The 22,614-nt window shown below is 40.9% G+C and overlaps 1 protein-coding gene across 1 annotated transcript; it reads left to right on the forward strand.

The window, feature by feature from the left end:
* Positions 1 to 610: 610 nt before the first annotated feature.
* OTUD6B (OTU deubiquitinase 6B) lies at positions 611 to 18,289 on the forward strand. Its single transcript, XM_067536267.1, has 7 exons — positions 611 to 905; positions 2,959 to 3,113; positions 7,898 to 7,993; positions 10,452 to 10,764; positions 12,683 to 12,744; positions 13,614 to 13,720; positions 14,268 to 18,289. Exons 1-7 carry the CDS (start codon positions 617 to 619, stop codon positions 14,350 to 14,352), a joined length of 1,107 nt encoding a protein of 368 aa, XP_067392368.1. The 5' UTR covers positions 611 to 616; the 3' UTR covers positions 14,353 to 18,289.
* Positions 18,290 to 22,614: the final 4,325 nt, after the last annotated feature.

Genomic DNA, 22,614 nt, shown 5'->3' on the forward strand with positions numbered 1-22,614 from the left:
AACTCACTTCGTCAGATGTGCATGCATGCATTCATCATGCATCTGACGAAGTGGGTTGCAGCCCACGAAAGCTTATGCCCGCAGAAATGTGTTAGTCTTTAAGGTGCTACGGGACTCTCGTTGTTTAAACAAAATGAAGAATGTTTTGTTTCACTGAAAGGCACCCCTTCCTGGCAAACAGAAATTGGGGCAACATTTTTCCTGGTTAGGACACGTACCCGGGTTCGCTAGAGGCGCGGCTGTCGGCGGATTATAGCCAGATGCCAGCACCCAAGCGCCACAAATTACACACACGGACCAGCCCCACTAGCATGTCACCCATGGGCAGACCAGTTCACTCCGGACCCTGCACAAGTGCTGCCCTGCTTTGGACTATGGAGCCCAGGTGCGGTGCAGCCCGAGCAGAGGAAAAGGCAGCCACAGCCGGGAGCCACCATGCGCGGCGGCAGGCCAGTAGAGCAGCCCCCGCCCACCCCACCAGCTGGAGTCACTGCTACGCCTCTGAACCCCTCATTCGTCGGCGCTAGGACCGCCTGGGCCTGGCAACGATCCCTGCCCGTGGCGCTCCCGAGTGCGCGCGGCCCACAGGCTGCAGTGCAGCCGAACAGGGACGCGCATGGAGGGAGGGACAGGCTGCGCGCGCACCCCCCGACCCGGTTGCGTGCGCGCGGCGGCGAGCCGGGTGACGGCTCGGCCGCTCGGGTATCCAGCTCAGGTCGGGTGTTGGAGGACGGGGTGTGTGTGTCTGTGCACGCGCGTGCTTAGTAGTTGCGCGGGGCCGCCGCTGCCCGCCCGGCCCGGAGAAGAGCTGAGGGACATGGAGGGGCCCGAGCGAGAGGAGCCGGCGGCGGATGAGTCCGAGCTGCTCGTGAGGAGGCAGCGCAAGGAGAAGCGGGAGCTGCAAGGTGAGGGTCGGCGAGGGCGGCCGGGGGCCAGAGTCCTGTGAGGGCCTGGGCGGGGGCGGGGGTGGGGTCGGGTGGCAGAGAGCTGGGGGGAGGGGCCGAGAGGCAGGGCACGGGGCCAGCGAGGATACGAGTAGTTGAGAGCAGGCGGTCTGGCGGGCACCGTGTCTGTGCGGGGACGTGAGGGGGAGCCGGTTCGCATAGCGCTGCCAGAGGAGCTTTCTCTGCAGCTGGGCAGGTGCGCCACATGTGTGGAGCGCTTCAGAGCAGTCCCTGGGTGTTAACTAAACCTTCTTCCATCCCCCCGTGAGACAGGAAATGATCCTCCTCTTCCAGAAGCGGAAAGGGAAGCAGACAGGTGCAGTGACTTCCCCACCTGGTGAATCATTTTCAGAGACAGCGTTAGGGCCTAGGAATTTGTCTCCCCGTCCATGTCTCTGTGTAGCCTTTTTATTGCATTATGGACAACACTTAACTTGAACATAAGATACAGAAGCTACTCCTGATGCAGTTAGGAACAATGAAACCCACACGGTGAGAAGTTGAGGTTTCTAATGCAGGAGTACACTACACCATTACAAAATACCATAAATGAACGATTAGTTTACATTTAAGCTTCAGAAGAAAACTTTAGTGATGGAAACACTACACATGTAAAAGATTCAAATTAACATTGTGTTGCAAGCCTTGGTCCCTTTCCTGCAATCAGACCATTGCACACATGTGGATGTGACTGTAGGACTGAGACTCTTAACTGTCTTTATGTCCCTATGTCTCATGCACCGGTAACTTCATAGTTATAATGTTGCATTAACATTAGTTTTTTGTGCTTCATTTCTGTTTTTAATTTTTTAAAAAGAGAAACGGAGGGTGTCTGGTCTTCCAAGCTATTCTAGGATAAAGGGAGTTACAAAAAAGTTCTACTGTCCACTTACAAACATGCCAATCTTAAAATTTTACACAATCAAAGCTAGTCGATTTAAAAAGAGTTAAGTATTATAGGGCACTACAGGTGCCAATGATTTTTACGGTCATATCCTATTGTTTAAAGCATTTTGCTTTCCTCTTTTATTGTGTGAAAGACCACCTAAACCAAAGAGGAAACTAGCTAGCTGACCATACACAAAGTGCTGTCAAAGGGCCAGAGTTAGTACTTGAATAGTTTTGTTTTGTTTGTTTTTTATTTATAGAAATTTATAGATATAGTAGGTAGATTAACAAAAATCACAGAAATCTTATCTTTCTAAGATGGTTTACATTTAAATATTATTATTAGAGTGGCTCAGACAGTAGGATTCACATCTGGATTTCAAAACTCCAAGATCTGAGTAAATCTGAGGTTTTGATTCAGACCTCTATAAAGTGTGGGGCCATCTGAATAGTTTTTATTTTGTGCATTCATGAAGTATGGGGGTATTGAAATGCAGGATTTTGATTTGAGCTCCTCTGTAAACCCCAATCCTGCAAACATGCACATGTTTTAAGTTCTAATTCCATTCAATGGGTCTTCTCAGATGTGCAAAGTTGAATGGTCCGTGTTTTCAGAATTGGGGCCATAGTTCATTATTTTAAAAACACTGAACTAACTTTCATAAGACTTGAATATTTACCTTCTTCAATAGGAATTATAAAACAATCCAAATTCCAAGTTTCTGGTTCCAGACATTTGAGTTATGCAAGCACAAATTTCAACAGACTTTTCGCTAGCTTCTCAAAATAAACCATTTTCTGAGGCAAAATATGGAAAATTTGAGAAGGCAGTGGCTGAGTTCTATACTACCTATAAGGTCTATAGGTAGCAAATACTTTAATAATGATGTGGCTAGAATATTTTCTCACTTCCTCTGGGGTTGATAGTTGTATATTTCAGAAAGTATAGCTGTTTTAAAATGCAGTAATCTTACTAGACAGTCTCATAACCTGTTATGACATACTAGCATGTTGAAATCGTTACCTTTTTATTTGGCCCAATTTTAATCACATTTGCACCAATAAAGTTAGCATATTTCATTTATTGGAGGTAACCATTTATCATTCTACTTTGGTGTTCCTACAGCCAAAATTCAAGGTATGAAAAATGCTGTTCCTAAGAATGACAAAAAGAGAAGAAAACAATTGATTGATGATGTTGCCAAACTGGAGACAGAAATGGAACAGAAGCATATGGAAGAACTAAAGCAGATAAAAGAGGCTTTACCTGAGCAGAATAAGGTATCAGTCAAGTTTAACCTTATTTGTAAGGTCTTGGGGGCAAATATTAACTTCAATCTATTTTCACTGACGTGTAACTGTGTGTGTGTATGTGTATGTATACATACACATACACAATGTAAATGAAGACAGAATTATTAATGGGTTTATTATCAAATTTTAATAGATTTCAGGCCTGAAACCAGTCTTCTCTGTCTAAGAATGATTGTGGCAATAAATCTTGGGTGGTGCTCAGGTACTTAGAGTAATTAATGAGCTCTGTAGAAAAAAACATAACACATTATTTTATGAGAGGTTTTAAGAGTGTCAGCAGCTCATTCTTGTCCTACTTTGGTTTTTAAAAAATACTTAACTTTTAACTCTCATAGTATGTCTTCATGCTAAGTATCTTTTCTAGTTGTATGTCAGTTTATTGCTGCTGCTTTTCTGAGATGTTCTTCAGTTATGTGATTCTTGTCAAGAAATTGTGCCTGATCTCTGAGTACTTTCTATATGTTTTCTTTTGAAAATATGCCTTAGTGCTGTACTTTTATGATCTACTTGATCCATTTTATCTTTATCTTTTTCCATTTTATGACCCTTAATTGTGTTTATTTAAACACTTCCTTTCTGCCATTAAAACAGTTACATTTGCAGTTACATAATCTTCACAACGTGGTGGTATACTTCTGCTGCTCTTTTCAAATGTAATTATATATTTGTGAAAAATGTGGATCTGTAGGGCAGTCTTGCTAAAATTAAACAGTCTTCTGTGATCTTTAAAAACATAAGTCACCCATTAATGTGTGACGCTTTATAATCAAGTAGAAAGACAAAGTCCCTGCACCAAGGAGCATATAGTCTATGGGTGCTGTGACGCTGATAATTCAAGTGCCAGCTCTGGCCATGGCTGTTGGTTTTAGCTACGTGTGGACAAATTCATATCTGGAAACCCAAACCTGCTCACCTGTATGTTAGTTTTGTTCAGAATAAGTATTAGTCTTATAAGAATGTATTTAGTGTTTAGACTCAATGAAATTATTGGAAGTTGCTACATGCATTAAACTCACTTGTAATGTCTGTATTTCATGCTATAAGGAAATATGTAAGATTTGCTTTATGACTTTGAAAATGTTTGCTCTGAACTTGTGAACCCAGGCATGGGAATTGTCCCTCCCCCCCCATCCAGGAGCACTATCAAAATTAAAGTAGTCATTGTGAGATAAAAGCCTTATTAATTGCCCCATCCACTCATGGAAAAATATGTGCAGAAGGCCCATCCCATCAGTTTAAATGCCAGAAGAGGGAAATAAAAATAGTGGACATGAAGATTTTTCATCTTTTTGCTGTTGAAACTCTCACAGGGCCAGAGACATTAAACCAAGGCAGAGATCCCCAGGCATTACCCCTGAGTCCGCTCTGAAAGACGTTTTGAATTGACGGATTATTACAGTTATGTCACTCTTAAGATTTAGATTGCAGCTCTCTTGTGTGCATTTATGCTTGTTTGCTTTAACCTGTAAATAACCCTCATATCTTTTTCCTAGTTAATAAACCTTTAGATGGTTTATTACAGGATTGGCTACAGGTGTTGTCTTTGGTGTAGGATCTATGGCAGTGGTTTTCAACCCTTTTTCATTAGTGGATCCCTAAACAGTTTTGACAGGAGAGGTGCAGACCCCTTTGGAAATCTTAGGCTATACCTACACTAGAAAGTTTACAGTGGCACAGCTGTAAGATCTCTCGTGCAGCCGCTTCAAGCCAATGGGAGAAAGCTCTCCCATTGACATAATTAATCCATCCCCAATGAGCAGCGATAGTTATGTTGGCGAGAAAAGCTCTCCTGCCAACATAGCACTGTCTACACTGGTGCTTATGTCAGTAAAATGTATGTTGCTCAGGGAGCTGGAATGTTCACACCCTTGAGCAACATAAGTTTTGCTGACGTGTTAGTGTAGATATAGTCTGCGGACCCCACGTTGAAAACCACTGATTTAGGGTACCAGTTGATCTGGGGCAAGTGACTGGTCTCTTGGGACTGGAAGCAACCTGAATATTTTTTGATTTTTGGTATAAGTGACCATTTATCCTTAAACCCAGCTTGCCTGGGTGGCAAGATAGCCCGGAGAGTTTAAGGGACTCCATGGTTAAGTCTGTTATAGTGATCAAGGGGTTCACATTTGTTACAGGGTTGGTGAAATTTAATTATAGAACATATCACCAGTTTGGAGTGTCTGCCCTATTTTTGACAGTCTGCCCTAAGGTAGGCACTCATAGTTGTGAGCCACTCCAAACATTGTGACATGTCCAATATTGTAAACCCACTAACTGAAAAAGAGCTACTTTTGAATGTAAATGCCGTATGTATGAGTAAACTTGTTTGTAGATTTCCTTTCCCTAAGTTAGGGGAATACAATTAGTGGGTAATCTATTAGAATTGATGAGAGTTAACAATACATACTGCTGTAGTAAATTTTCCTAAGCATTTCCATTCCAGCCTACCCCTTTCAGTTTCTTAGAACTTTCGTAAACATTTGGCTCAAATTTTCTGGGCTAAGTATTTTCTGATTGCAGATTTGAAAAGCTTGAGGAAAAAATTGTTCAGTGGTTGAGAGTATGAGGAGAGTGAAAAATTCTTGTGATCATTTGTTAGGGAAATAGTCCTCATTGAGAAGTGCTTGTCTTTGAGAATCCCAGCAAAATTGGTTTTGAGTTGCCAAAGTTATGACCTGATGAAAATCCAGAGGATAAAAATATTGATGTGTGTCAGATATATCATTTGACAAATGTACCACAAAATCAGTGATATACCTGAGATACATCAGTGATATGTTCATCTTCTGGACAGAAGATTTAAACTCCCTTATAGATTTCCACCACAACTTCAGCAACCACCACCTATCTATCAAACTTTTCGGAACACTTACACAGTACCATCAACTTCCTGGACACCATGATCAGCTTCAACAGTGGAATCCTACAGAACAACTATATACAAGAAACCCATGGATCACCACAAGTACCTTCATATACCTTAACACTCAAAACTGCCTTCACCAAACAAGAACACTCCATCAGAGAAGTAGATTACATCATGGAATGGGCCACCCAAATACTCCAAGAGAACCTACTTCAATACAGAAATAAAATCTCCTCCGAACGCACACCCCTAGTTGTCACCTGCCACCCCATGCTGGAACCTACATGGGGTATCAACTACAACCATCATCGATGAAGACCCCATCCTGAAAGAAATTTTTCCTGAGTTTCTTCTTCTGGCCTTCAAACTCAACTTCTCCAAGCTCATCAGAAGCAATCTCCCCACATACCAGGACACACCAACTCAAAATGGCACCAGACCCTGCCAGAACAACAGATGCAAAACCTGCAGACGTATCTCTGATCAACACGCCCCACAGCACACCTTTCATGATCCAGGAGTCCTACACATGTCTGTCACAGCATGTGTACCTCATCCAATGCACTAAATACTCCAGTAACTATGTGGGTGAAATCAGGCAATTGCTTTGTTCTTGAATAAACTCATACAGGAAAATGATAAGACGAAAACACTCTGTCACCTCTGGGCAAACATTTTTCACAAAGTGATCACTCCATATCTGACATATGAGTCCTCATCCTCAAAGGAAATCTGCACAACACTTTCAAAAGACGAGCCTGGAAGCTTAAATTCATAACTTTGCTAGACACTAAAAATCATGGTCTTAATAAAGACACTTGATTTATGGCTTATTATAACAATCTGTAACCCACTAACCTCTCTTCTTGTCCTATGAGTTTAGAGGGGTGTTAACAGGTCACTTCTTTTTGAATGTTCCATAGAATATGTGCTAACTATGTATGCTAAACTATCTGGTCCATCTTGTATTTAGCAGTGACATTCTGAGTACTGTTCCCAGATCTGAGGAAGAGGACTGTGTAGCTGAAAAGCTTGTTTCTCTTATCAACAGGAGTTTGTCCACTAATATGTTACTTCACCCACCTTGTCGCTCTAATATCTTGGGACCCATATGCCTACAACAGCACTGCATGTAATACTGAGAAATTTAGCAATTTTGCAGTAAATGAAGCATGGCTGCAGAGATAAGGTAAAGCCTGCACCTTTTAATTTGTGCAGGCAATAAGTTCAGTTCAGAGGACCTTGCAAATTGTGCAAAGAACATTACAGTTCTATCTAGCCTAATAAGTTCTAATGATGAGATTTTATTCAAAAGATTCTTAAGACTATTGGATTGTACAGTTAACATTTAGAAAAGTTGGATGTATAACTGTAACCCGATTTTGTGTCATTTGACAGATTTAATTAATTGTCTCAATTTAATTTAGTTTAATTGTCTCAAATAATAAAGTTTTATGATACTGGATTTTAAGGTGTGCAGATCAGGTAAAGGCTCCATTTGTGGTTTAAGATAGTCTACTGTTGTAGGTTGTCTTTAGTGTAGTTTTCATTGTACACATTATGCTATATGGTTCACAATCAAAATGTTCTTAAGTGGATTGGCTTAACATTCCTGATGGTAAGGAAAAAAGGTGTGAGGTCTAAGTCAAGGGGTAAATGTGATAAGTTAATAGGATGGCGTATTGGCTGCCTTCTTACAAATAAAAGTAAGCTAAAATGTTTTCTCTTAAAATATTTTAAATGTTGATAGTACTATTCAGTAATTAAACTCAAAAGTGTAAACTGGTGTTGATTGGAAATGTCTCAAATATGTTTCAGGGAGCTATTGTAATTCTCCAGTCTCACTCATATTAACTTAAATGTTTAAAATTTTGTTTTCCTCTAGGTAGATTCTGTAGCTGATAGTACTGCAAGTTTGCAGCTTGAGGGAAGAGAGCAACAGATTCAGCAACCTCGAATATCAAAAGCACAGAAAAGGAGGGTATGACTCCAGTTTTAATGTTTTCTTCAAAGAAGTGCTCGCATTTTCACACCAGAGTATGCATTTACTATCATTTGACTAGGCTTAACATCTGCTAGTTCCATAAAGTTTAAATAAATTCCTAAAGAAAAGCAGGCAGTTTTACAGTGTACTCTACCAAGACTAGCACAGTTTTGGTGGTAGAGCTGGTTGGGAATTATCTGACAAAAGTTTCATCAGAAAATGCTAATTCAGCAAAACCCATTTTTGGGTCAACAAACTTTAACTGAACACAAGCAGGTTTCCTGGTGGGCTGCTGGGGGACACTAGTATTCCAGGGTTTGTGGTTTAAGGGCAGCTGTATCAGGGACCCCAGCATGGTTGCCACCTTTCTAATTACTGGTAACTGGACCTCCAAGGCCCTGACCCTACTCTGCCTCTTCTTCCCCCAAGGATCCCCTCACTGGATTGTCTCCACCTCGCCTCCTCCCCTCCCCTTGGGCTCCCTGTGTTCTGGGGCTGGGGTAGGAGCTGTTGCAGCCTGATGAGTCAGCTTGCAGGTAGGAGACGGCCCTGGCTGAGCAGGTGCTGGTGAAGGTTGATGACCCGGTGCCTCCCTCCACTCTGCAGTAACCAGACTTTGGTGTCCAGATCGGACATTGCCAGGGCCCCTTTTCGACCAGACTTTCCAGTTGAAAACCAGGGACCTGGCAACCCTAAATGGCACCCAGACACAGAAACCAAAAACTGGGCTGTCCAGGTAAAATGTGGATGGGTGGCAACCCTAGTATCAAGCTTCTACTCTTCTACAGAAAGACAGGACTCTGGCTTCTGGTTGTGCAGTAGAGAGCATGGAAGTCCTGGGAAGTCCAGCTGATGACTCCTGAGTGGCCAGCCGTGGGAGCCAGCTGGCATGGGAATCTAGAAGCCTTGGGGTCCCTGGCCCTAGTGCAGTCTGCATAGTGGGGCTGGAAGCCCTGCTAGCTACTGACTGAAATTGGCATGGTTCTTGTCAGTTTGAAATTGTCAAGAATTGTGTTGATTTCAGTCAGTAACTGCCAGAGTTCCAGGGAACATATTCTGGTGTTTCTGAAATAAAATTTTTCAGAATTTCTGGTTTGTGGAAACTTTGAAAAATTTTGTTTCATTCTGATTTGGAATGAAACTAAATATCAAAATTTCTCACGAACCAGAATTCCTGAGTTTTGGCCAACTCTAATTGGTAATCTACCTCCATGATTTCATGTTAGAAATCTGTTGAGGTGCTACCTTGAGTTGACATCTGGATCTCATGCTCTTTGGGTGGGCATTTCTGTAATTCTTGTTTAATTAGAACTCCTGAACCACCTTTCTGTAGGTTGTACTGCTCGCTAGATCTGCATGAGTGGGGAAAATGTAACAAATAAATATTACTTATCATTGTAAGTGTGTAGTTCTTTGAGGATGTCACATCTGCACATGCATTTTACGTGGAGTTCTTCTGTCATGGGACTCTGGGGTTAGCAGGAGGAACTTGAGGCACTTGGTGCTGTATCAGCCTTTTATAATCTCCTGACATCCTGTGCGGTAAGAGGGCAATTGCTTGGTAACAGTAGGGATTGCTTTCCCAAAGGTTCTCAAAGCTCAGTAGTTCTGGGTAAAGGAAGCATCCCACAAGCGTGAATATGCAGAGGCAACACTTGAGTAGCCAGTATATTATCCAAGCTGGAATTGGCCAGGACACTGGGGTTTATCCATCTTTCTCATCACACAAAAAGTATTATGGGATTTTTAGGGACTACAGATAGTCAGAGCTTCAGTTTTACCACTCCTTCAAAAGCACTGAGAAGAGTGCTCTATCTACTGAATTGCCAACACTTCTTTCTGCACTTTGTTTTTGAAAGTCTTCCATCAAAGTACTATCCTCTGAGCCCACTGAGCTGGAGATCAGATGGTAAAATAAAAATCTTGGAAATACCACAAAATAAAAAAATCCTGTAGTGGAACAACGTGAAACAGGCGACATGTCTCTCAATATTTGCTCTACAAAATTCTCATGTTCCTGCAATTTGGCTTCATGAACTGATCTAGCTATAAGATAAATTCATAGGCCGTAATTTTCAAATGTGCGCCTAAAATTAGGCACTTAAATAAATAAGTGATTAGCTGTCTTTGGATCTAGGAACCTAACTTAAGGCACCAACTTTGAAAATGTTAGTCTAACATACCAATTCTACTGTATATAGGTTATTCTTTCCTAAAGGGTGAATTTCAGTATGTTTATTAACTGGAAAGATACTGAGCTTCCTTAAGTGACACAATGGTAATGCACAGACCTAAATCTGAGCAACAAAATTCTGAATTTCACAGAGCTGAGGAATAAACCAAGAATTGTACAGACACTTGGGACCCCTTGTAAGCTTGAGCATTATTTTTCATATAACTTTCATATGAAACCCACATCCTCTTGCATTGTTCTTTGTTGTATGTGTCATCCAAGGAGAAGAAAGCTGCATTGGAGAAGGAAAGAGAAGAAAGGATAGCTGAAGCTGAGATAGAAAATTTAACAGGAGCCAGACATCTTGAAAGTCAAAGGCTTGCCCAGATTTTGGCAGCAAGGCAGTTGGAGATTAAACAGATCCCATCAGATGGCCACTGCATGTACCGAGCTATTGAAGACCAGCTCAAGAATCAGCAAACCTCCTGGACTGTTGCAACCTTGAGGAGTCAAACTGCAGAGTACATGCAAAGTCATGTTGATGATTTCCTGCCATTTCTAACAAACCCAAACACAGGAGATGTGTATAGCCGAGGTAAGAATTGTAGTTTAATGAAACTTAGTGTGTCTTTTTACAAATGTTACCAGTGGTTCTGAAGTTTATCAATATTACAGTTATGTCCCCTGATCTGTACGTCATGATTCAGTAGTATAGACAGGATCGTAATCTCTGTAATTAAGTAAATGTCTTAAAGGTGTTTGTCTATAAGGAGGAAATGTAACTTTAGCCTGGTTATGTAATGCAGTTAATCTCATTTACAGTACAAAATGGAACCCTGTTATACCTTTACCAGGTAACAGCGGTGCAGTAAGCATGTTTCCTGAGTGAGCTGAAATTGTAATGTAGATAGGACCTCTAATATAAGGATAATCTTGTTTACAGTTGAAATCCTGCAGTGAACAATGCTACTATTCTCTTTGCTGCATCTTGTTTTGGAAAAAAAAATGCCTTTTTATTAAGCTGTCCAGGAGAGACGTGTTGTAAACTTGACTTTGGCATGAAATAATGAAGATTAAGTTGGACAATGACTTTAAAGGAGGATCTATTTTGCTATTGAGACATAGATGACTTGAAAGATTCTCAGTGGTACCGTTCATAGCCTGTATTTAGAATGGGCATTTAGCCGAAGGGAGCCTTTAAGCATGTTTCAGCAGCCCAAAAAATCACTCTTCAAAATTTTGTTTCAATAAATGCTTAGGTTTCCATGGAACCATGATATAGGAAAGTTTGAAATGTTTTGCTGTTCCTGTTAACATGGCAGCTAGTGAGTTGTTCACTTGGTAACCATAGGTGCCATAGAGCTGAATATTAGTACAGTATTGTGGAAGTTATCCAGTGTGCGTGTTTGCCTCTTGTGATGCCTCATGTTACATGCCTCTTCGTATTAGCTCCCTGAGAGAGGCAAAGTTCATAGGTACTGCTGTTAGTGTTAGGTGTTAGTGCTAGGTATTAGCAGCACCGTAGCCCTTCTGGCTGGCTCTATCGTGTCTTAAGCTACACTTCCTTTTTTAAATGTAAATTACCTTTCTATTTTATTGGTAACTTTATTTTCTGTGTATCAAAATAGATAAACCTTAAGTTTGCCTCATAAATCTTTTATCCGTGATAGCCGTTTTGAAATCCAAACTGATTTTCTTTAACTGTTGAGATGAGTGGTTTATCCAAGAAAATGCTTTTTGTCTTAGTGTATAATTTTATCCAGTTTATTCTTCACCAAGAACATATTAAATAGTGATTTTTTTTATGAAGAGATCTAATTTTATTCTTTTAATTCCTTTCATTTATAAGAGCACAGATTTTACTTGAAATCCCCAATCTTACTTGCCTTAACACTGTCTTCTGGAGACACACATAGAAAGGAATGTTCTCTGGATTCTAAATACTTCAGTTGCGGAGATGTAAACAACCCAGGTTGGAGAAAAACAGTAGAGCTTTAGATAGTTACAGGATTTGAAAAATGTACCTGATATCTAGTGCACAGAATAGCTAAGCCTTCTAATCAGATAGAAAGATACTTCTACTGCATGCTGTCTCCCAAAGCTATGCCTCCTGCCTCCTGTTTAAAGAAACAAAACTATTGTGCAGCAGTTATTGGGTACAGTATTTAATTTTATTGTATGGTCCATTAAATTTATTCAAGAAGTGCTTATAAATATAACTTGCTGTTTCCTGAACTTTTATTACACTATCTTTCCTGTCTCTGCTCTCCTTTTTCCTCTTTTCTTTTCAACAAGATATTATATTTCTTCCTGTCTTAAGTGTCTGTTTCCTATTTGTTTTCTCTTTCCCTGCACTTATATATTCTTGTTCCCCTATATCATATTCTACCTTTTCCAGTCCAAAATTTCTTTTTAATGTATTTATCTCATCAATATCAATATTTAATTTAATTTATCTCATCAATATCAAAGAGATTTACTGAGAGGTTTACTCAATTTTTTTTTTTCTGCAGGGGAATTTGAAAAGTACTGCAATGATATAGTAAACACAGCTGCATGGGGCGGTCAGCTGGAAGTAAGTATGGTACTGTTTATTTTTGTTGATGAAACTCTGAAGTGATTGAAAATGAATGGATTTTAAATACAAATTCTTAGAAATGCCCTTCTCTACTTCAAAGAGAAGGGGCTTTTTAAGAGAAATTTTAGGACGCCTAATCAAGCACTGTTGTAAAAAAATACAATACTCTTACGTAGCGTGTTTCATCAATGGATCTTGAAGCACTTTACAGAGGAAATAAGAATAATTATTTCCATTTTTAACCTCTTGACCAACTTTACACCATGGAAGAATATTTTCTCAGAGCATTACCAGTTTTGTATGTGTCCGTATTGCTTACCACGGCTTAAGTCTTTACAACTTGTAGAACAGGTGTTTCTAATGTGATTGATAATGTTGAAGGGAGGAATAAAAAATAGAGAAGGAAAGTTGATTTTATTTCTTTTGTTTAAATAGGGTAAACATACTTCAGGCTGCTGTTTTGGGTCACAGCACAGCAAGTTGTCATACAGCTATGTGTAATTAGAGAATGAGATTTATAATTAAAACTGAAATAAAAAAAACTTTTTAGCACTTATTTTCTATTTTTTGCATTTCATTCCACTTCAGCATTGAAAATACGCTAGTTGCGCTCTCGAATTCCTGTGAACTAGCACAATGCTATATATTACTTTTATCAACAAAGCAAGAGATGGTTAATTCAAACTTTTCACTGAAATTTAAAAAATAACCACAGAACATTTGTTGCTTAGGTTTTATAAAACCTAGTTTCTAAAGAAAACCCTAAATTTCAGTGCTAACCTGACCTAATGGTATGTGTGTTAGAACTAAGTATTTTTCATGGTATTTAATTAAACTGATCAGTATATTGTTGTCCTTTCTTCAAGCTAAGGGCTCTATCACACATTTTGCGAAAACCAATTGAAGTAGTGCAAATGGATTCTCCTCCCATTATTGTTGGTGAAGAATATTCAAGCAAACCATTAATACTCGTGTAAGTAGATATTTTTACTCCTATTTTTAGTCATGTTTTTCCAACAGGAGACTATTTTAAGGATTGATAGTAAGCGATCACAATACTTCAGATAGCCTGTCTGGCTAAAGAATGTTACAGAATCAATTGGCTTGTAAATAATTGCAAAATAGCCATAAATCAGGTTAGGAAACTAAAGGAGCTCAGTCACATCCGTCACTTTTCCGTCAGTTGACTGTGCTTTGTTAACACCCTTCAGTTATTCAACCAAAGCTATTTTATTCACAATTATAAATGGATTTAATGTATTATTTTATGTGCTCCATTAATGATGTGTAGATTTTGTCAATATTAGCAAAACTCAAGAAACACTCCTTCCTCATGAAAACATGCAGTCAGACTTCTGACGTCGTTTCCAGGATAATACGTTTTTCTATGTTCTCTTGAACTTTAATTGAGTATCTTTAAACTATCTGAAAGCAGAAAGTGGGTGTGTTAATACATACGTATGATATACATTTTAATTTTAGTTAACAGCCATTTAAAAAATGTTTGTTTTTATTTTTAGGTACATGAGACACGCATATGGATTAGGAGAGCATTATAATTCTGTAAAACTGCTAACGGACATTGCTACAGAAAATGGTAGCTAGTATACAAGTCATAAGTCTGTATGGATAATGGGTGCAGCTTGACACTTTGGGCTCAAAGCAGACTGGAAAACAAAAGTACCAGGAAGGGACTTTTAAGAGGGGCACAAGAATTGGGTACATATCAAAAGTAGCTGTTTAAAACAGTTCCTAGACTTTGCTGATTTACATCATGTTTTAGAAAATATTCTCTAAAATGCTGGCTATGTAAGCCAGAGTAACTTGCATGGTTTGAGTATTTTGGTTTACATAGCATACTCTGCCACAGTGAAAAGATCAATAGTATATGTTTCAGGTAGCCTATGTTTTTTCCTGCTTCTGTGCATTTCTACTGAAGAATTGAAGAGGCTCTTACTAGGTCATTTCAAGTAGATTGTGGTGATCATGGAGATTTTATTAAGGCATTTAAATGACTGTTGAATAATATTCTAGACTGGAGTGATCATCAAGATACTGCTTTAATAGTCCCAACAAGGTATAGCTAAAATATATTTAAACAATATTAAGGACCTTCCTAATACTTTAGCTACATTAGAACTAGAGGCAAAGTCAACGGTGCTGACCATCTTATCCGTATCTGACTCAAAGGGTCACAAACCTACCGTCTACTTTGATGGATTCTCATCTTAATTTTTTTAATCTGGTTTTGAGAACTCTGCCTTGTGTTCTGGAGCTATGGATGAGAACTGCGCTGCTGGTCCACAGTCCCACCTGTAGAATAGTGGACATTTTTCCTTCTTTTGCAGTTTATTTTTCTTTACAATAGTCATCATTTCAGATGAAAACTTAGTGAACCAATCCAAACATGTTGTTTATAGTGTTGCCATTCCATCAGCTCTGCAGTTTGAAATGCAGTTTACAACGCTCAGGTGTGGGCTGCACTTAAAATTTAGGTCAACATACCTACAGTGCTTAGTTGTGTGAAATATCTACATTCCTGAGCACTGTAGCCATCCTGACTCTGATCCCTGATGTAGACACAGCTAGGTCGATGGAATAATGCTTCTGTCAATGTATTTACTGTCGCTTGGGGAGATGGTGTTCCTACAGCAATGAAAAAACCCCTTCTGTCATTGTAGGCTATATCTATGTATGGAGTTATGCTGGCAGTACTACGGTGCTGTAGCTATGCCACTGTAGTCCCTGTAGTGTAGACACTGCGTTATGCAACCAGTTGCATACAGTTGTAAAAATAGTAATCACTTAATTCTTGTAAGTAACTTTAAAGGTGATTTGCAAAGAAAATTGGGTTTGCGTTATTTGCTTTGGTTCTTTATGATGTACAGAGATGACTTGAAACATATACGGAAAGTCTGCTAATAGCGGGAAATTATTTTTTTTACATATACTGTTTAAAATTTTTTTACACTGATTTTTTTTTTTTAAACTGCCTAAATAAACAAGTTGGGGGAAAAGCAGTTGTTAAAGATGCAACACTGCTTCCCTTCAGCTGAGGGCTGAGAGAATTTATAGTCCATATCCAAGACATCTGAGTCCTACAGTAAAACCAGAAAACAGATTGACATACCTGGTACTTCTAAGGTTTAAAAAAAAAAAAAAAAAAGGAAACCTATTCATGCCTTCTTTATATATCAAAAAAAGTAAGACACGAAACCAACTATTTTTCTTCTGTGGGTCATTTTATGAAAACACTTTGTGGTCTTGCTGAAAGAGATGCAAATGGAGACTTTACAAATGCCATATTTACCTGTTTTATAGGCAGGTAGCACATGAATGTTTGATTAGGAATTTCACAGCATGGAGCCTGCTAGGCAAATCAAGTGTTAAACAAATATAATGATATTTGGAAATCCTTATTCATTTGGTATTTACTGTAACAACTGGATGAACCCAACTGTGATACCTTGATCGCAGGAGTTAGACTTCTCTTTCGCAATGCCTGTTACCAGAAATGAATGCATTAGTGGGAGAGAATTAATGTAGAAATCTTCTTTAATGCCATAAAGATTTTCATCGTCAGACATTATTAATATACTGTTTTTAGTATTACCTAAAATTAATGTAATAGGCAGTGAACATGCTGATTTATGTAGCTGAATGGTGAATAATTGTCAGTTAATTGAGGTTTCATCAGAATTTATTCCTGGGTCACTTGCTGAAAGAGGAAAAAATAGGATATTGGAATCCTGGAATATGTCTGTATCCAACAATTTGTCCAAATTAAGATGTTTACAACTTGTACAAAGCAAAAGAATATTTAATTATATTTTGTTCATGCTGTACGGGCCTTGGGGCCCCCCCCCCCCCCCCAAAAAAAAAAAAAAAAAAAAAGTGGAAACTTCTATTGCTTCAGCGTGCTTGAATTAAGAAGTTAGAAATGTATTTGTATTTATTGAATTGGATAGCCATTTACCTTTCCACTTATTAGTTTGTCCTGAAATAGATTATCTACCACAGAATTTCTCTGTAGTATTTCCTGTTCCCTCTGAAACTAGTGAACTGAATGATTTTCACATTTGTCATCATCGTACAACAGTATCATGTCTCAGTCAACCACCAGTTCTGTTCAAGAAGACAGTTAACTCTCTATTAAAGGAATAGAGATAATTTTTCTCCTGTTTTTAAACCAATGTTATTTCTTACTCACACCAACTGTACTTGCCATGGCCTTTCTCAGTAGTGTCCACTCCAGCATATTGTAGAATTTTCCCATCTTAAGTGAAATGAGACCAGCTAGGTCCTACAAAAGCTCCCTATTTCACTTTGCATTTTAACTTTTTGCTGAATGTCAAAGCATGGCTTACACTGTTTCCGTTGACGCTTCTAAAATTATAGATCTGTGTTGAAGTCTTCCTTGCTATTTAGTTTGCATTTTTAATTTCTCAATTTTATTCTATTATTCTAGTTATGTCCCTTGTGCCACATAATATTCCATCACTTTTTGGTTGGTGTTTCACCCTTCAATTATTCATAGAAAGTTATCATGTCCCATTTTTTCCATGTTTAGCCAAGCTGTAAAAGTTCAGATGTTTTACCGTATAAATCAGTGCTCTTAGATTATTCCTGTTTTGTTCCAGGCAAACTTTTTTGCTTCTGATAAAATTACAGAATTAGTGGCTAACAGGGTTGCCATACATGTGAACTTCAGTGAAGTATCTCTTCACATCAGCTACCTTAAAGGGGCAGATCAAATATGAACTTTTAGTTTGTAAAGTTCTTAACTTGGGTGTGTATGTCTTGGATTATGTTTGAGAGCACTCTGCTGAGATTAGGGCCCTATTGTCCTAGACACTGCACAACCAGCATTTGCCTGAAGAGTTTGTAGTCTGTATAGAGGAATCAATGGGTGGGAAGGAGAACATGGGGTCTCAGAGCCTGAGTGGGAATGTCTGTGCTATTCTTTTTAGACCCGTAGCATGAGCCTGAGTCAATTTACCTGGGCTCTGAGACTGGCTGCTGGGTTTTTTTTTGTTTTTTTTCCCCCTCCATTGTAGACATACCCTGAGAAAGACTGATGCACATGTGGTTGATACCTAAGATTTTAGGTGATGTAATTGCCCTCTGCTTTGCTTCTGCCAGTGAGAAGGGCGGGATCGGCCAGACTCAGCGGCTAATGTAGGATGGGGTTAGATTTGAAGTGCAGAGCTGAGATGATGGCAGGCAGTGGGTCAGTGGTGGTTGCTATGTCAAGGTCATGCCCCATTCTTCCCAGGGCCATGGCTGCAGCAGGGAAATGGTGGGCCTGCATGGTTCTGTTCTGCTGCAAACAACCTGCTGAGAGCAAACATCTTGTCTCTGCTTCTCTGGCTGTTGTTGCAGCCCCATCTCACCAAACGCTGTCTACAGCCAAGCTTAGAGCCCTGCTGGATGTGGCCTCACCCCTGCTCTCCTTGCTAAGTGTTCTGTGGAGTACAAGGCATGGGAGAGTGGCTGGGGACCAGGGAGACTGAACTAGGGTATTAGGGGGAAAGGATGGCATTGGAGGTACTTGGGGGGGGGCGGGCAGTGAGGATGTCAATGGGACTGGAGGGGGTGGGATTTCCAGTTGGGAGCATGTGCACTTCAGTGTCTGGCTCAGTGTGTCTCTTCTGCCTAACTCAATAAGGTAACTCCATATAGCACCAGCCCACCCTGTCACAGCCGCATATCCCTCGCCTTCCCCTTAACACTGCAACTCCTCCCGCTATTTCTCTCTTAAATTTGGAGACAAATAAAGATATATTTGTAATTTGGAAAAACTTTACAGAGTAAACCCCAGGCCTATTGTTTGTAAAAACATAATAAATATTTAATGCACACAAAATAGTGTAAAGCATTGTGAACAGTATTTGAAATACTTATGAATACCTTTTAAATACAAGCTATTAGGCAGAAAAGGTAACCGCCTCCCTTATACAGCCCCAATCCCCATTTGTTACTGTTACACATATTGAACAAGTTTTCAATGCAAAATTTGTCCTTTTGTACTTTGGCACATGCAGGTGTGCTCCCTGCCCTCTGATCTTAATTTAGAGATATTGTCTCAGACCTTTTCCTCAGTGCTGAAACTGAAAAGTCTTGTCCTCACTGTGTTTTTACCTCAGACTAGCTCCAGCACCTTAGTTACCCTGATTTAGTTTTTTTTTAAAATCACTTTTTTAAGCAGTGAGGAAAAGCTGTAAGGGATAGATTCACAAAGGGACTTAAGCATGGTGATACTGAGCATTGCTATACCTAACTTAAGTGCGTAAAAAGTCACAGGAACATCACTGTGATCCACAAAGCCTGAGTGAGGTGCCTCAGCTCCCTATAGAATGAATAGAGAGAGAGAAGTGCCTTAGAAAGTGATCCATAAAAGCCTGCATACTAGGCAGGAAGTCATCTCAGCCAGCCAATGAGAGATGCTCACAAGAGGTGTCTTCTAAGAACTGTCCCTGTCCAGAATCCAAGGAGTCTAAATACCCACTACAGGTAAGCGTCTAACTCTACCTGATGATCCATGAATGGGAATCCCTCCTGGAGTCAGGAGGCATAGGCACCTAAGCTTTTTCTTGTGAGAATGAGCTAGGCAGATGCCTGAAGTCACAAAGAACAACCAGAGGAGGTGCCCATTTTATAACTTTTAGCCCAGTATTACCTGGGATGTGGGACTTACCTGGGATGTGGGAAACCCCTGTTCAAATCCCTTCTCCTCTTCTCCATGGGTAAAGAATTGTGGAGTCCCACATCCCAGGTGTGTGCTCTAATACTGGGTAGTAAGGTGTTATTTATGAGGTGGGTGGTAACACCATGTCCTCCTCTGGTCCGATTTTGAATGAAACCCAATCCAACCCCCAGCTGGGAGGCGAGCAGCAGCCACTAGCTTCTGGGGGGAGGCGGGCAGCAGCCCCCCGCTTCCTGCTGCGTCTCACCAGCTGGCCTCACAGCTGGGTGGCCTGCTCTCCCCCACCACCTCCCAGGCTGGCAGCCAGGTGGCAGCTCCACCCCTTGGCTCAAAGCCCAGTGCCCAGAAAACTTGTAAATTTCACTGCTCTAGCTGAGCAGTGAAATTGACAACTATGATAGCCCCAGATTTTACCAGTTACCCTCTTTTCCTGTCTCTCACACCCTCCTTCCCTGTCTCTCTCTCACCCCTTCCTCCTCTCAAATCTATGGCATAAAATTTGGTGTGACGCTTTATATTCCCCAGCATTGGCATGCCGCTCAAAGCCTCCTAGCTTTGGCCAACATCACCTCTAGCCCAGGTACATACTTGAGTTGTGCACCCCTGGTGTAAAGGTGGTAACACTACCCACACTAGATCTGACATCTATTATATCGCAGCTGTATAATACTCAGCTCTTCTTCCAACATATGGCTCACATTAGTCTTTAAATATAAAATCCCATTGAAAATTGAGTGTTGGGGTACTTATTAAAATTTTCAGAAGTTAGGGGGTACTTGCTACTTAAAAGGTTGAGAAACACTGGTCTATAGCAGACACCCACCACGACATCACCCTTGTTGCTCTTGCCTCTAAATTTAACCCATAGACTCGAGGCTTTTCTCCAGTTTCACACTGGAGCTATGAGCAGTCATATTGCTCTCTTACATACAGTGTAACTCCTCCACCTTTTTTCCCCTGCCTGTTCTTCCTGAACAATTTATACCTATCCATGACAGTGCTCCAGTCATGTGAGTTACCCCACCAACTCTGTTACTTCAATCACATCATAGTTCCTTGACTGTGCCAGAACTTCCGATTCTTCCTGCTTGTTTCCCAGGCTGCTTGTATTCGTGTACAGGCACCTAAAATAATTAGCCAATTGCCCTACTTTCTCGGCACAAATCAGGAGGCCTTCCCTCTTGCACCCTTCTCCTTATGCTTCCTCCCAGTATCCCACTTCCCCACTTACCTCAGGGCTTAGGTCTCCATCCCCTAGCAAACATTGTTTAAAGCCTTTCTCACGAGGTTAGCAAGCCTGTCTGCGAAGAAGCTCTTCCCTCTTCATTAGGTGGATCTGGTCTCTTCCTAGCAATCCTTCTTGGAACAACATTCTATGGTCAAAGAACCCAAAGCCCTCTCTCCGACACCACCTGTGCAACCATGCATTTACTTCCACAATTTGATGGTCCCTATTTGGGCCTTTTTCTTCAACGGGAAGGATAATGAGAACACCACTTGTGCCTCAAACTCCTTTATCCTTCTTCCCAGAGCCACACAGTCTGCAGTGATCTGCTCAAGGTCATTCTTGGCAATATCATTGGTGACCATGTGGAGAAGTAGGAAGGGGTAGCGGTTGATGAGTCTTGGCAGACTCTCCATCACATCCTGAATTCTAGCTCCAGGCAAGCAATATGCTTCTCGAGTTTCCCAGTCTGGGTGGCAGGTGGATGACTCTATCCCCCTGAGGAGGGAGTCCTCCACCCACCAGACCAGGAGGATGAGGTAGATGAGGCTTTCCTCAGACAACTAATGGAAGTTTCCAGATCACAGGCCCTGGTTCTTATGGGGGACTTCAATCACCCTGACATCTGCTGGGAGAGCAATACAGCAGTGCACATACAATCCAGGAAGTTTTTGGAGAGTGTTGGGGACAACTTCTTGGTGCAAGTGTTGGAGGAACTAACGAGATGGTGTTCCTCTTGACCTGCTGCTCACAAACAGGGAAGAATTGGTAGGGAAAGTAGAAGTGGGTGACAACCTGGGCAGCAGTGACCATGAGATGGTTGAGTTCAGGGTCCTGTCAAAAGTAAGAAAGGAGAGCAGCAGAATATGGACCCTGGACTTCAGAAAAGCAGACTTGACTCCCTCAGGACTGATGGGCAGGATCCCCTGGGAGGCTAATCTGAGGGGGAAAGGAGTCCAGGCAAGCTGGCTGTATTTTAAAGAAACCTTACTGAGGGTGCAGGAACAAACCATCCCGACATGCAGAAAGAATAGCAAATATGGCAGGTGACTAGCTTGGTTTAACAAAGAAATCTTCGGTGAGCCTAAACACAAAGGAAGCTTACAAGAAGTGAAAGCTTGGACAGATGACTAAGGAGGGATATAAAAATATTGCTTGAGCATTCAGGGGTGAAATCAGGAAGGCCAAAGCATAATTGGAGTTGCAGCTGGCAAGGGATGTGAAGGGTAACAAGAAGGGTTTCTATAGTATGTTAGCGACAAGAAGAAGGTCAGAGAAAGTGTGGGCCCCTTACTGAATGGAGGAGGTAACCTAGTGATAGATGAGGTGGTAAAAGCTGAAACATCCAATGACTTTTTGCCTCTGTCTTCATAGACAAGGTCAGATCCCAGACTACTGCACTGGGCAGCACAGTATGGGGAGGAGGTGAGCAGCCCTTAGTGGTGAAAGAACAGGTTCAGGACTATTTAGAAAAGCGGAACATGCACAAGTCTATAGAGCGAGATGCAATGCATTCGAGCATGCCTAGGAGTTGGCTGATGTGATTGCAGGGGCATTGGCCATTATCTTTGAAAACTTGTGGCAATCGGGGGAGATCCCAGACAATTAGAAAAAGACAAATATAGTGCCCATCTTTTAAAAAGGGAAGGAGGAGGATCCGGAGAGCTACAGACCAGTCAGCATCACCTCAGTCTCCAGAAAAATCATGGAGCGGGTCCTCAAGGAATGCATTTTGAAGCACTTTGAAGAAGAGGAAGGTGATCAGGAACAGTCAGCGTGGATTCACTGAGGAGAAGTCATGCCTGACCAACCTGATTACCTTCTAATGACTGGCTCTGTGGATGTGAGGAAAGTGGTGGATGTGCTATACCTTGATTTTTAACAAAGCTTTTGATACAGTCTCCCACAGTATTCTTGTCAGCAAGTTAAAGAAGTA

Source organism: Emydura macquarii, unplaced genomic scaffold, assembly GCF_026122565.2.
Source record: "Emydura macquarii macquarii isolate MOO-44397 ecotype Brisbane River unplaced genomic scaffold, CSIRO-AGI_Emac_v2 contig_383, whole genome shotgun sequence".
NCBI lineage: Eukaryota > Metazoa > Chordata > Testudines > Chelidae > Emydura > Emydura macquarii.